This window comes from Equus przewalskii, chromosome 10 (assembly GCF_037783145.1).
Source record: "Equus przewalskii isolate Varuska chromosome 10, EquPr2, whole genome shotgun sequence".
In the NCBI taxonomy this organism is placed as follows: domain Eukaryota; kingdom Metazoa; phylum Chordata; class Mammalia; order Perissodactyla; family Equidae; genus Equus; species Equus przewalskii.
Window position 1 is genome coordinate 5,846,022 of NC_091840.1, and position 13,434 is coordinate 5,859,455.

Here is a 13,434-nt window from a genome sequence, read left to right on the forward strand (position 1 = left end):
TCAGTTTTAGCCAGATCCTAAAGCCAGTTAAGAGCAGGGAATGAGCAGACCAGGAGTGAGGCTTGCTTTTTAGCCATTTTAAGCCTCGATCCTAGTCATGCCTGTTTTTTCTTTCTTTTGAGGAAGATTAGGCCTGAGCTAACATCTCTGCCCATCTTCCTCTATTTATATGTAGGACACCTGCCACAGCATGGTTTGATAAGCGGTGTGTGGGTCTGCACTGGGGATCCAAACTGGCAAACCCAGGACCACCAAAGCGGAGGATGTGAACTTAACCACCACACCACTTGGCCCACCCCATGTGTTTTTTATTTCAAACTGACCTATTTTTGGGGGAGAGGTAGGGTTATAGAAAAGTAAACAGGAATGCTCTGACATGTTTTCTGCATCAACTGGAGCTCAATTTCTGTTGATTTTTCATGGAGGTTACTGGCTTGCAATCTTTTTCCTTTTTTACAGAGAAAAATGGTCAAGAAAAGGGATCATATCTGTTTAAGAAGTGGGTAGGTCAACATAATGGCCTACCCACATGGTTTAATTTAAAGACAGAATTTGAGAAAATCCTTCCTAGTATTGGTGGTTTATTCCCTGCGCCACCCCCCCCCCCCCATAGGTGATATTTATATGCAGAGCCTTTTTGACTACCCAAAGTCAAGAAATTGCCCTTGTTTCTGGGATGGGGAATCATTAAATGTCTCTTGAAATTTGCCAGTAAAATCGTGCAGAATTTCACTTTGGCTGATTTGCTAGTACACAGAAATGGCCCGTTCTTCAAGGTTCACAGTGCCTGTAGATAGGAAGCCGCTACAATGGATTGTTTACTGATAATTACTAAACTGTATAATTACCCAGCATTTATTCTCTTCCCCCTCCCCCACTACTAGTTTGATAATTACTTTAGAATAATAAAGTTTTCCAAAAAAAGTAGAATGCTTAGCCTGTTCTTCTGGAATATTCTTTTTTTCTTCTCAGTTTACTATCCTTCTTTTGAGGATAAATTCTTGTTTCCCTTCTCTATCCTGTAGTTTGGTTTGTACACTGATGGGCCTTTTCCAGATATAAATTTTGTAGTGAGATAAGAAGCCTCTACTTTAAGGACCAATTAAATCAGGAAAAGATGATGCCCTCATAGTTATTGTCTTCCAGTTCCTAATTTTCAGGAAACTGATTATGTCAGTAGCCTAGTTATCTGATAATAAGGTTACATTGTCCAAATAAGGTCGCTTTAGAAGAAGATGAAGTAAAGCTGGCTCTTTATCTGGCAGCCTTTCCCTGTTTATTTTCTACAGAGTGGCATTTATTTTACATTTCTTTATCAGTCTCAGCTCAGAAAGCTGAGAAGAAAGTAAGAGTGGACTGAAAGCTCAGAGAGTGGGCTATTTCTGTGTTGAGTCGGTGAGCTCTTCCTCGCTCTGCTGCTCATCTTCAGACCTGCTGCCCGGGTGGGGGCTGTTATTCACATGTGGCTGCTGAGCTCTAGAAATGTGGCTACTCTCAGCTGAGAAGTGCTGTGTCTGTAAAATGCACACCAAATGTCAAAGACTCAGTATGAAAAAAATAAATCATCTCTAAATAAATTTGTATATTGATCACATATTGAAATGGTAATATTTGGGGTATATTGAGTAAAATGAAATCTATTAATTTCACCCATTTCTTTTTGCTTTTTAATGTGCTTCTAGAAAATGTAAAATTTCACACATGGCTCACCTTCTGTTTCACTTGGACAGCACTGCGCTGGACAGTCTGTTTCTGAGAGACCCCAAGGTCATTCAGGGGGAATGTGCATTTTTTTAAATTGTCTGCCATGGTTTTGCCACTACGTGCAGGGAATGACGTTGTCATTTCTTTTACTAGTGACACGTTGGCTAACTGGGGTCTTGTGATTTGTTTTGCTTTCTAGTGATGATGGCCAAAGAGAAGCCGCCAATAACGGTAGTCGGAGACGTTGGAGGGCGCATCGCCATCATTGTGGTATGGTCCCGTGTCATCCTTCACGTGCAGAGATGACACTACTGGCTCTTAGTAAATTGTCCACCTTTGGATTGTGTTTCCAGTAACAATGATAGAGTTAAATGGCTCCATCTATCCTTTCTCACCCAAACTCCCTTAGGACACATAGCAGAAATTTTTATGTAGATGAACAGGGATCATTGTAACCTACAGATGTCAGAAGAACATGTTAACTCCCGTAAGAAAATTCAACCCCGTGAATGACCTTTGTCAGAAAGGGTCTAGATTCCATCACAGTAGCTGACCTACTGAACCGTCAGCTTTGGGGCCATGAGGTAAACTACATATGAGCTGTTCCATCCTTACTAATGAGAACAAGAGCCTCATTCTTCACACTTGAACGTGATATATTTGCTCCCAGGTCTAAGTGCCTTTGCTGGGCCAGAGGATCAGCCCTTACAATGGCTCACTTTATTTCTATGTTCCCTCGTTTAACTTTCTCTTGGAAAAAAGTACATGGGACACTGGCTCTGTAGGATTAATCAGAAATTCGAAACAGGGAAATGAGTCTTGGCAGTCCTAAACTCTGCTTTGAATGTCACACGTGACCGTAAGGCTTTGCTGCTCTTTGTGCAGAAAGTACAGGCCACACGCCTTGTTGCTGTTTCTGGATGTTCGGTCTTTCACCCAGCGAGACAGCTCCGGTTTTCTGTTGGACATCCTCTGAAACAAAGTGCAGGGAAGGGTGGAGCGCTGTGTGTTGCTAGATGGAGATGAAGGGAGCTCCTTAGTACTAACTCGGGTCTCTTCTCAGGACGACATCATTGATGACGTGGAAAGTTTTGTTGCTGCCGCAGAGATCCTGAAAGAGAGAGGAGCCTACAAGATCTATGTCATGGCCACGCACGGCATCCTGTCTGCAGAGGCGCCCCGCCTGATCGAGGAGTCCACCATTGACGAGGTCTGTCTGCTCTCACAGGCTTGGAGCCGAGAGCTTGAGTCAAGATTTGCTGCTGTCTTTTCTGTGAAGAGTGAAATGACTGAGTCAGTGTTGCTTAATCCCTCTCTAGAGGGCCTAATGCAGTAGTGCTTTTTGGTGGCTAGCGATTTGTTGGGCAGATAGAAAGTTAGGAATATATATCTCTTTTCATAAAGATTTGCTTTATGTACTTCATTATAGTTTGTATTTCAGTATAGTTTGATACAGTCGTTTTCTTAAGACCTGAATTCCTCCCTGATCATATGAAAGCTTTGCGCAGTGCTGGGCCTCCCCCTCTCATTTCTGCATGCACAGACCATGATAGTCATAATCTTAGCTTTTGAACCATGTAGCCTTTCCCTTGTATAAAGTTGGTTAAGTTTAGTTCATAAAAACTTTACGCAGTGGAATAAGGTTTTGTAGTTTGGAACTTGGGTTTCGGGTACTAAATGTTAGATAAACTTTTCTGAGTGACCACTTGGTCACACGTCAGTAACAGTGTTTATTTTCCATTGCTGCAATGACTAGGTGGTGGTGACGAATACTGTCCCTCATGAGGTGCAGAAGCTGCAGTGTCCCAAGATAAAGACTGTGGACATCAGTTTGATTCTTTCTGAAGCAATTCGGAGAATCCACAATGGGGAGTCCATGGCGTACCTTTTCCGGAACATCACGGTGGATGACTAGCTTTCGTGGCTGCCTCGACCCTGGAGCTCCTAAGGGAAACGTGGAAAGCCGTGCCGCCACTTATGTACAGTGTTTCCTTTCAAGGGAGGACTGGAAATGTCTGGAGTCAGATAGTCTCTCTCACCAAGTTTGGTAGGTAGGAGGCATTACATTAAGATAGTCAAAAGGAAGACAGAGCTAACAGGTAAATGGCCTTAAATGTTTACTGTTGTCACCCTGTTCCTTAAACAAAAGTTACAGACATCTTCCTGAAAAGAATCTGAAAATCTTACTGATATTGAAAAGGAGTTCAAGGTAGATAAGGTCTTAACTCTCTAATGTTCATTGAGTTGTTTCAGCCGCAGGGAGACGTACGTGTTGATGTGGAACGTGGGTAGGGAAGCTGCGTGCACAGGAATTGTTTCTATTCTGATTGTCCTTCCCAATCAACTTCATGTAAATCTTTTGTAGAGAATCATATTTTCTTTGAGAAATTGCTGTGCCTACAGCCATTGAACAATGAAACTTTTGTGGTGTTACTCCTGGTAAGGGTGTCAGATTAGAGAATAACATACTGTCTCTGGATATCTGTGTTGCTCTTAAATTGCAAATAAAAGAATTTGTTGTCTTGCTGGTCTGTTGACTGCATTGCAAGCTGCCCGCTCTCCTTCACGGTGACTGACTTCTGTCCAGACTGCAGAAGACAATGGGGGCTGGCCCGGTGGCCGAGTGGCTAAGTTCGCGCGCTCCGCTGCAGGCGGCCCAGTGTTTCGTTGGTTCGAATCCTGGGCGCAGACATGGCACTGCTCATCAAACCACGCTAAGGCAGCGTCCCACATGCCACAACTAGAAGGACCCACAACGAAGAATATACAACTATGTACCGGGGGCCTTTGGGGAGAAAAAGGAAAAAATTAAAAAGAAAAAAAAAGAAGACAATGGACATAAAATAAAGGGTGGTCCGGGACATGGCTGGTCCCAAACCCTAGATAGAAGTCTCCTGCAGGTCCCATCCCCTTCCTAAGCATTGAAGTTAAATCCTTGTCGAATGGTATATTTAAAATCTAAATTTTTAAGAAGTAGAAGTAATTGTATTTTTCCTGTGTGATTTACTGCATTTCTCAGGACTGCACTGGGCCTTTCTGCCCGGCAGTCACAATTACATGATCACAACTCCAGTTATCCCACATTTGTCAGGTAGGCCTTGCTGCAAATGTGGGATAACCCTTTTATACCTTTTAGTCTGATTCAAGTCAGGGCTGAGCAGAACGGGAGGGAGGAGTGTCTGCTGGGAAAGGAACTGGAACTGCTCGTGGGTCCTGTTAGTTCCTGAGAGAGAATAAAGGACAACTCACTGGAATTTCTCTGCAGGGAAGTTTCCTTGACATTTTTATCTCTTTCCTAATGACTAGAAGTTCCCAGCCCACAGTCAAGACTCTGAGCACGTTAGATTTTTTAAGCACACGAATAAGTTGCCTTCTGTTATAGTCCAAGTAGGGGAATTCTGAGCAAAGAACTTAATTACAAAATAATCAGTGTGGTGGCAGAAGCAGAGCTGTGGACTGTTACTCAGGTGACCTGTCCTTATCCGTAAGGTCAGGCAGATGACTTGTCCTTTCTGGGCCTCTGTCATCTCCTGTAAAAAGGGAGGTTTGAATTGAAAGCTGTGGTTTCAGTGAAAGCTCCTCAACTCCCAAGTTCCATTTATACCTCCAGTTAATGTTTTCTTTCCTGTGTCTCTTTAGAGATTTTTAAGTGTACTTATTTTGCAAAAGCGTTTAGTAGAATATATTTCCTGAGATTATAATTAGAATATATTAGGATACGCCCTTTCCGTTGGCATTTCGTGAGTCATAATATGTGCCTGGTGTGATACCAAGTCTCAGGATGTGAAAAGGAAAACGTGAGGCCTCAGGGAGCTGACATCCCGGCCGTAGCTGATGTAGGAGTGGTGGTAGTAACTTTCTTCTGGAAAGTCACTGAACTTAGAATTGAGAAAGGTCACACACCACAGCCTCCAGTAAGCTGATGCTGGGTCCCAAGGCCCTTCACTATGTGATCTGGCCTTGAGCTTTGTAAGGTAAGTGTGTAAGTGCACAGAAGACTGCAAAGAATGTGACCACCCACCCAACGGCCTTCTGTGTGCCAGGCACTGGGGATGCAATGGTGAGCAAGAGTCCTTGGGTGTTAGCCTCATGGACGTTACAGACGCACAGTTAATTCTGTTCCCAAGGAACTCTGGTTTTCGGAGGGGAAAGGGGGGACAGGGACGTGAAGGGTTTTAATTAAGTTTTACCAGCTCAGACTAAACTAAAAATTTGTAAATTAGTTAAAATAGGAGTACATAGTACAGACGCGTTCACAGGTTTTCATTAGCTTTCCCAAATAGAAACACTGAAATTTTACGTTTTCTGGAAGAACCTGGCATGGCGGAGGCCAGCCTCAATTGTTGAGAGCACCAAGTTCGTCTCGTCCCGTCTAATCCTGCCTTGTAATGAGCTGAGATCCTGGCGCTTGACCAGATGAATCTGTTTTAAGATAAATTAGGCCAGGGCAGCACAGAAAAGGCCTGTCATCTGGTGGCTAATTGGAACCGCCTGAGTAGTGAGCGGTGGTTTCCAAGTTACCCTCCCTTCTGATTGAGCAAAATGATATGGAACCGTCCCCAAGGGGCCCAAGGCCTCAGGGCCGCTTAGGGACATGCCACTGCCCTGCCTAATGGAACAGCTGAGGACAAAGCGTAGTTGCCATGATACCCCTGAAATCTCTCCATTCTTGGTGGCCCCCAAGGGCGAGTGACTCATGGGCCCTTCTGGGTTAAGCAACGGCTGGAATCTAGGTGGACCTCAGGCCTCTTCCCTCCCCCAATTGATGTGTTCCCAGACAGAAAGGCCTTGGCACAGCCCAGAACGCCTTTCCGCCGGGGCGTTTATGAGAATAAAGATCAGTGGCGCCCTGGAGTATGGCCAAGGCTCCCCCAGACCCCGTGAAGACAGGCTCCCCTTGTGAGTTTGGGGGTGGCTTCGAGCACGGGCAGGTCGGGAAAGGCGCGGCGGCCGGCTCTCCGCGGGCGCGTTCTTCCGCGGAATCCTGGGGGCGCGCTGGGGCCACCACAAGCGGGCCGCGAACGTGGCCGCCCTCGCGTTCCAAACGCCCGCCGGCCGCGAGAGGAGGGCCGCCCAGGGCGGGAGCGCCGAGAGCCAGGCCGGAAAGCAGACGGCGGCGAGGCGGGTTCCCGCGGGCGAAGAGTGGGCAGCGCGGCGCCCGGGCGCTTCCTCTCCGTCCTCCGGGAGGGCGCCAGACCGTGGCTGGTGCCCGGCGCGGCTAGGCACAAGGGCAGGGGCGCCCCGGGGCCTCGCAGGGACCCCGAAGGGCCCCAGAGGAGCGGGGAGCAGTGAGGGGGTCGCGGAGCGCTCCTGAGAGGGCGCACGATGCCGCCCGCGACGGCGGCCACCAAGGTCACCCTCCGGGAGCTGGCCGACCTCGCCATCGGCACCCCGGAGCTGGGCGCCGTCAACTTCACGGCCCTGCACACGCTCATCGTGGCCATGCTCAAGTGCCTCAACCTGCGGGAGACGCGGATCGACTTCCAGGCGCCGTCGCCCGAGCAGGGTCTCTCCTTGGAGCTCCCCCAGGCCTCGCTTAGCGCCCCGCAGCTGGCGACGCCCAAAGAGAGGCGGAGGAGCAGCGGCGCGGGCAGGGCGCCGCCGGTGCTGGAGGGCCAGGTGAAGGAGCTGGGCGCGCAGGTCCAGGACCTCAGCAGGCAGCTCAAGACCATGGGGAGCCAGGTTCAGGGCATCGCGTCCCACGTGCAGCATCTCAGCGCCACGGCCAGCGGGCTCGACGCGAACACTCGGAGGTGGCTGGAGGAGAAGGAGACGGCCATGCTGATGCCCGAGAAGCCGCGAATGGAGGCAATGAAAATCAGGAAGGACAGCGAGGCGGTCAGCGGCCCCCGGGTGAGCGCGCAGGGCCCCGGGCACACCTTCCGCCCCTCCAGCCCACTCTGCAGCCCCGGCTGGAGCTGACCCCAGAAGGCGCCCAGCGTCCCCGCGGGGCGGTGGCGTGGGGAGGGCCGGGCGCCAGGCCTCCGTGAGGCCCTGCCCCACGCGGCCCATGCTCTACCTTGCAGACCATGGAGCTGCTCCACGATGTCACGGAAGACATGAAAACCCTGAAAGAAGTTCACCAAAAGGCGCAAGAGCTGCCCGAGTTGAACCCCCAGGTGAGGGCGTGGGGACCCCACCTCTGAGTGCCCAGTTGCCCCTTCCCACGCAGCCTCTTTCCTCGCCACTGTTTACACGGGGGCTCACCCACCGCTTATCAAACACCCAAGGATCCTGAACCAACCCAGAGGGGAGTGGACAACTTCTCAATATTCTTTGAGCGAATTTTCTTTAAACAAGAATGGAGAAATAAGGTGGTGGTGAGACAAAGCTCAGTCCAAGAGGAGGGGCTCTGGGATGCAGAGAGTTAGCGGCTCGCTGGGCGGTGCAGCGGGCAGCAACGCTTCCACTGGGGTGGTTGTTTCCTTGGAGAGAGAAGTACAGATCCTTGGCATCAGCACTTTCCAACAATCAGCAGGGACTGCCGACTGAAACAGAGTCTGGGTAAAGGTTAATTCCTCTATTTGATCATCAAGATGAGGAGTTTGAATCCTGGGAAACAGTTGAACAGAACACTCTGATCAAACTGCCCTGCAGTGCCAGGGTTTCAGGGCAGCTTCTCTCTCTCACAAAACAGCGCACTGCAGCGAAGAGGGAAAAACTCACAACTAGATTTCACGTGTGTCCAAAACGGGATTAGGGTACATCTGGTTTTCCTCTAGATTATGCGTGAAAGTAACATAAACAAGAATTCCTTGGTTACACGTCAAACAAGTTCAGAGACGCTGATGTTACCTATGTGTGGATGGAGGCAAGGACCAGGGTGGTTCTTTATTCCCTCAATCTCCAAGAAATGCAGCTGGGGGTGTCTGAGCGAGGTTCCCTTTATCTCTTCCTGTTGCTGGTTTCTCCAGCTGGCATCTTCAGTGGTGAGCCGAGGGGTTGCGAGGTCATTTGACAGGCTGACGGTGGCCTGCACGGCCACTCCCCAGGACAGCGTGGATGTTATTGCACTGACTTAAAGTCCGCGCAGGATTCCTGGCTTGCTGGATTTGCCTATCAGGCCAGGTAGAGGGGTCCCAAAAATCTGACCACAGGACCCAAAGCATGTCACTTCAGGAGATACTAGGCCATGCTCCTATTTCAGGCCCCTCCGAGGCCCACATGGGGGATTAGAGCTGGAAGGAGAAGGAGGAGCAGTGAGGAGGAGGCTCAGGGAGAGGCTGAGAAGAGAGACTTGCGGGAAAAGAAAAGCTCAAAGGAGGCAGGAGGCAACAAGCCCCTGGGGGGACGCCTGCCCGCTGATCCCATTCGTTGTCAGCTAGGCCCTGAGACCCGGCAGGACTCATCTCGCTCTGGGAAGCTTTTCTTTTTGAAGTCTGGTGTTTTTTGGGTTTAGGTTGATTTTGCTTTTTGGACAAAAGGCTTGCTTTACCTTTAGATTCTCAGATTCTGAAGGTTTGCAGATTTGCTCTGGTTCTTTTGAGGTGCTTTTCTCTTTAAACAGCACAGACATTCAGAAACCCTTGAAGTAACCGACCGTTTCTGTCCTTGAGAGGCGAGGTCAGCCTTGTCCTACAGGGCTGGAACATTTCATTAGTGGGTGGTGTGAAATGGATGCCGGGACCAAAGGACCCAACCCTGCATTAGCGCTTGCTCTTGGCATGCTGTCCCCCGACACCACGCCACTGCACCCCACTTCCCTTCCTCTGGTTGGCTCAGAAGAGATTGGGGAGCCTGGCTGACCAGCCTTCTCTCTACCCTCTGCTCCTCTCAGATCTACACCTCTTCTCCCCTGTGTGTGTGTATGTGTGCGCACGCACGTGCTTGTGTGTGTGCATGTGTGCAGAGGGGCCACAGGTGTGGCTGCTTTGATCCTCCATCTCTGAACTCTTCTTCCAGAAACTCGTCCAGCGGGTTGATGAACTAGAGAGGCTAATCAGAGGCCGGGAAGAATTCCTGGTAATATCGGCCGGTTCTGTGGGAAAGGGCCCTCAAGAGGGGAGCGGAGGATGTTTTCTCTCAGCCTGGCCCCTATCTTGGGGCTCACCCAGACTCCCGCCTGGATGTCTGCACCCCGCCAGGCTGGGGTGCTGTGTGCCCTTTGCCTCTCAGGGCACTGCCCCTAGATTGAGGAGAAATCCTGTCCATCCCTGCCCAGCACTCCATCAGGGGCCCCATGGGACAGGAGACTGGCTGCCCAAGACTCACTGGCCACTTGAAGGACAGTGCCTTCTCCTTGGGCTTAGGGCTGTGGAAGGACCCCCCGCCGACCACCCCCCCCTCCCCATTAGCTCAGTTCTGTTCTTAAAGCTTCCCGGGATTACACTAGGTGTACGTGTTGCACATGTGGTGTGTATGTATGCACGCACATGTTGTCTGCTCCCGTCAGGATCAAATTGGCCGGAAGCTGAGTGTGATGCCTGTTGGAGAAGAAGTCACGATGGTCACCTGGGAGGAGCTGGAGCAAGCAATTACTGACGGCTGGAGAGCCTCACAACAGGTAAACAAATGGGGGGCCTGGGCTGTGGTCTCGGGTGGGGCTCCCCTGAACCTCTCCCTTTTTACTACTACACAGTATTCCATTATGTGGATGTTCATAATTTACTTCACGTGTTTCCTATTATGGATATTTTTAATGTTTTTCTCCCAATCTTATAAGAAACCATGTTCCAGTGTGACATTCACACAGTGAACATACTCACAGGGTAAGTTCCTAGAAATGGAATGTGCGTTTGTGACTTGGCTAGCTTTTTGCCAGATTGCCTCCAGTGGATGTGGTTCCAATTTAGACCCCCACCAGCAACGTAGGAGAGAACTTGTTTCTCAGTATCCCCACCAGCACTGTCCACTGGTACCCAATTTTTTGAGCGTGGCCAATAGGTTGGATGGGAAACAGTGTCTGGGTGTAGTTTTGATTTGCTTTCACAGCTTTTCAAAATTCCTTTACAGTGTGTCTTGAAATGCACGAGTCTCTTCACTATTAGTGGACAAAGGTGGCCAACCCTGGAAATAAAACCTCTTCAGGGGGCCCTCTGTGGATGGTGACTTTTACACATGGGTGTCTACATCTGTCTGTCCCGAGACAGTGCACAGGCTAACCAATTCATTTTCAAATCTCAGCCTTTCTTTATCTGAATAATATGGGTATTTGCAAATGGCCCTCAAGGACAAGGATCGGCTGCCCTTTTGGTCTTGAATTCCTCTTTCCCTGGGTTTGTGCATCTGAGTTACTCAGAGAGGATCACAGCAGTGTACACACACAAGCAGGGGACCAGAGTGGAGTCTTTGGTGCCACCAAGTGGCCATCTGAAGTGTGCCAAATATTATCCGGGTGCAAAAGACAGCCTGCTTTCTGAATTCTTGGCCTCTTCAGAGGAAAAGTAGCATCAGAAAGGGTTGGGAGGCCGGCCTGGTGGCACAGCGGTTAAGTGCGCACGTTCCGCTTCCATGGCCCGGGGTTTGTGGTCCAGATCCTGCGTGTACACATGGCACCACTTGGCAAAAGCCATGCTGTGGCAGGCGTCCCACATATAAAGTAGAGGAAGATGGGCACGGATGTTAGCTCAGGGCCAGTCTTCCTCAGCAAAAAGAGGAGGATTGGCGGCAGATGTTAACTCAGGGCTAATCTTCCTCAAAAAAAAAAAAAAGAAAAGGCTGGAAGAGGAGCCTGCAAACAAAAAGAGCAGCCTAGAAAAAGGTGGCCATTGCTTTGGCTGTTTTTTTTTTAAAAACCAAGCTTTTTACACATACTGCTATCATATGTTTTGAGCAAACAACACATTTTCTTGGGTTTGCAGCAGAGGACCTGCAAGACATGTAAGCAAGCATCGACACGAGCCCCTTGAGACCCTTTTACTTCTCCAGCGCTAAGACAGGGCCAGGGTTTTGACAATTGCTCATAATCATGAACAACTCCAGAAGCAAATGAGGATCAATATAAATATGAAAAGACTTTTGAGAAGAGAACAAGCTGTGGTGGCCACAAGCTCGGCTGCTGCACCGCCTGTGATGACAGCAGTGGGGAGTTCACTGTCTCAGGCTTAGAAAGTACAACACACTTGAGACCCATTTTTCTTGTGTTGGTGTTGGGAGCCTTTAACACAAAGAGGATGTCAGGGTTTCTAAAGTAGGCATTTTTAAGGTCAATTGTGGGTTTTGGCAGACAGGTGTTACCTCAAGGGCGATTGTGAGGCGCACCGTCTGCCTGCGCACAGTTGAGAGCCAGGGCTGAAGGCAGGGCCGTGAGTAGGGGGCATGTGATCAGCACAGAGGAGTAAACGTCCATATTTGGAGAATCAGACGTGAGAAGGGAGTTGTATTTTGATTTTCAGGAAGAAGCTGCAACTGTACGTGTAGCAGCTACAGTTAAAGGAGCTCAGAATCAGAGCGGAAGATGCCTGTTCCAGGGCGCGAGTGTGCGAAGAACACAGACCACTTGTTCCCAAGGGCGTAGTCTAAGGGGCAACGGGGCGACTCTTTACAGCTTTGTTCATATACCCAAAGTGAAGACAATGATACTTCTTCCTCTTCTTCATTCTCCCCACCTCTCCTCCTCCTCCTACTTCTGCTAACCGTAACAAAGAACGAGAGGCTTATCATAGCCAGGAAGACCCGACCCTAGCGCTCTAGTCAAACTTGCCTGAGGGAGTGAGTAAGGCTTCCTCACTTCCCTGTGATCAAGGTCATGGATCTGAATTTCCAGCCAACGTCCTGACAGGCGTTTGACAACGGAAGAGGCTTCTAGTGACCGTCTAACTGGGTCCGTGGACCTCGAGCACAGATGTTCTCTGGCATAAATAGCACATCCGAGGTAAACAACAGTTTTTCTGAAGCTTTGTGGCCCAACAGGCTAAATAAAGTAGAAAGCAAAAAATAAAACTCTTATTTGGAGGTGTCTCTCGAGGGAGAGGCAGGTGACGACCGTGAGGTTGTGCTCACTGTTTGGGTGTCCTCAGCTTTGGGACCCGAGAATAGTGGAGCGATTTGGGGAGGGGCTTCACAAGATGGAATCTGATTTCAACTAACTGGGCAAAATAGATCAGTCTAACCTCGTGGCGTGTCCACAGAGAAGCAGAAATAAGAATTCTGTAATGTCCTGAGGTCATGGAAATAGCAGGTGGTGGGCTGGCGAGCTCAGTCAAGGCAGTCAGGACGAAAGCGCCCGTTCTAGAGGGAGCGCCGGATCCACCCTTCCAGAGGGGAGTGGTTGCACACCCTCATTCTTCAGGTCAGCAAAGAAGTAGGGGCTTAAAAGAAGTGCATTTTGACTCAAAATTAACCCATTGCTTCAAAGATACACATTTCCCCCCACATTTTAGCATCTCTGAAATCAGGATGTGTCTTAGAGTTGATGGCATTTTATAATTAATTGGCAGTGATTTCCTTTTCCCACTGGTTCATAAAATAATGGTATCTTAAAAGGATGCTGTCCTGGGCTTACTGAAATGTGGAGAGAGACAGCACGAGGCACATTTTGGTTAGAAAGTCCTACGATATTGATGATCTTGGAAAGTGTAGAGAGTTGAGAAGTTGTCTTAACATAGAGCGACTAGCATCTTTGACTCCAAAATTCTTGGCTTGGGGGTGCAGGGTGTAAAGGACAAAGGAACAGAGGGCTGGTCTCCAGGTTTTCCCAACAAGAAAGAGGCTGTGTGGTTCTAGTTTGGTGATTTAGAAATCTAGAAGATGAGTCTTAAGCATGGTTTGTGTGAGGAGGTCAACATCGGC

The 13,434-nt window shown here is 49.2% G+C and overlaps 2 protein-coding genes across 12 annotated transcripts in view; both read left to right on the plus strand.

Moving 5' to 3' along the window:
* Window positions 1-4,228, plus strand: part of PRPSAP1 (phosphoribosyl pyrophosphate synthetase associated protein 1) — a 39,501-nt gene extending 35,273 nt beyond the window's left edge. For all 6 annotated transcript variants that reach the window (XM_070559963.1, XM_070559960.1, XM_070559961.1 and 3 more), the window contains 3 exons: window positions 1,904-1,974; window positions 2,768-2,914; window positions 3,461-4,228. In XM_070559963.1, coding sequence (XP_070416064.1) covers window positions 1,904-1,974; window positions 2,768-2,914; window positions 3,461-3,619 — 377 coding nt within the window. In that variant the 3' untranslated portion in view covers window positions 3,620-4,228. The remainder of the gene's footprint in view (window positions 1-1,903; window positions 1,975-2,767; window positions 2,915-3,460) is intronic.
* A 2,556-nt stretch (window positions 4,229-6,784) lies between these two features.
* QRICH2 (glutamine rich 2) overlaps window positions 6,785-13,434 on the plus strand; it is a 32,144-nt gene continuing 25,494 nt past the window's right edge. For 5 of the 6 annotated variants that reach the window (XM_070559942.1, XM_070559943.1, XM_070559946.1 and 2 more), the window contains exons 1-4: window positions 6,785-7,557; window positions 7,731-7,823; window positions 9,607-9,666; window positions 10,097-10,207. In XM_070559942.1, coding sequence (XP_070416043.1) covers window positions 7,030-7,557; window positions 7,731-7,823; window positions 9,607-9,666; window positions 10,097-10,207 — 792 coding nt within the window. In that variant the 5' untranslated portion in view covers window positions 6,785-7,029. The remainder of the gene's footprint in view (window positions 7,558-7,730; window positions 7,824-9,606; window positions 9,667-10,096; window positions 10,208-13,434) is intronic. The other variant, XM_070559945.1, reaches the window with a different exon arrangement.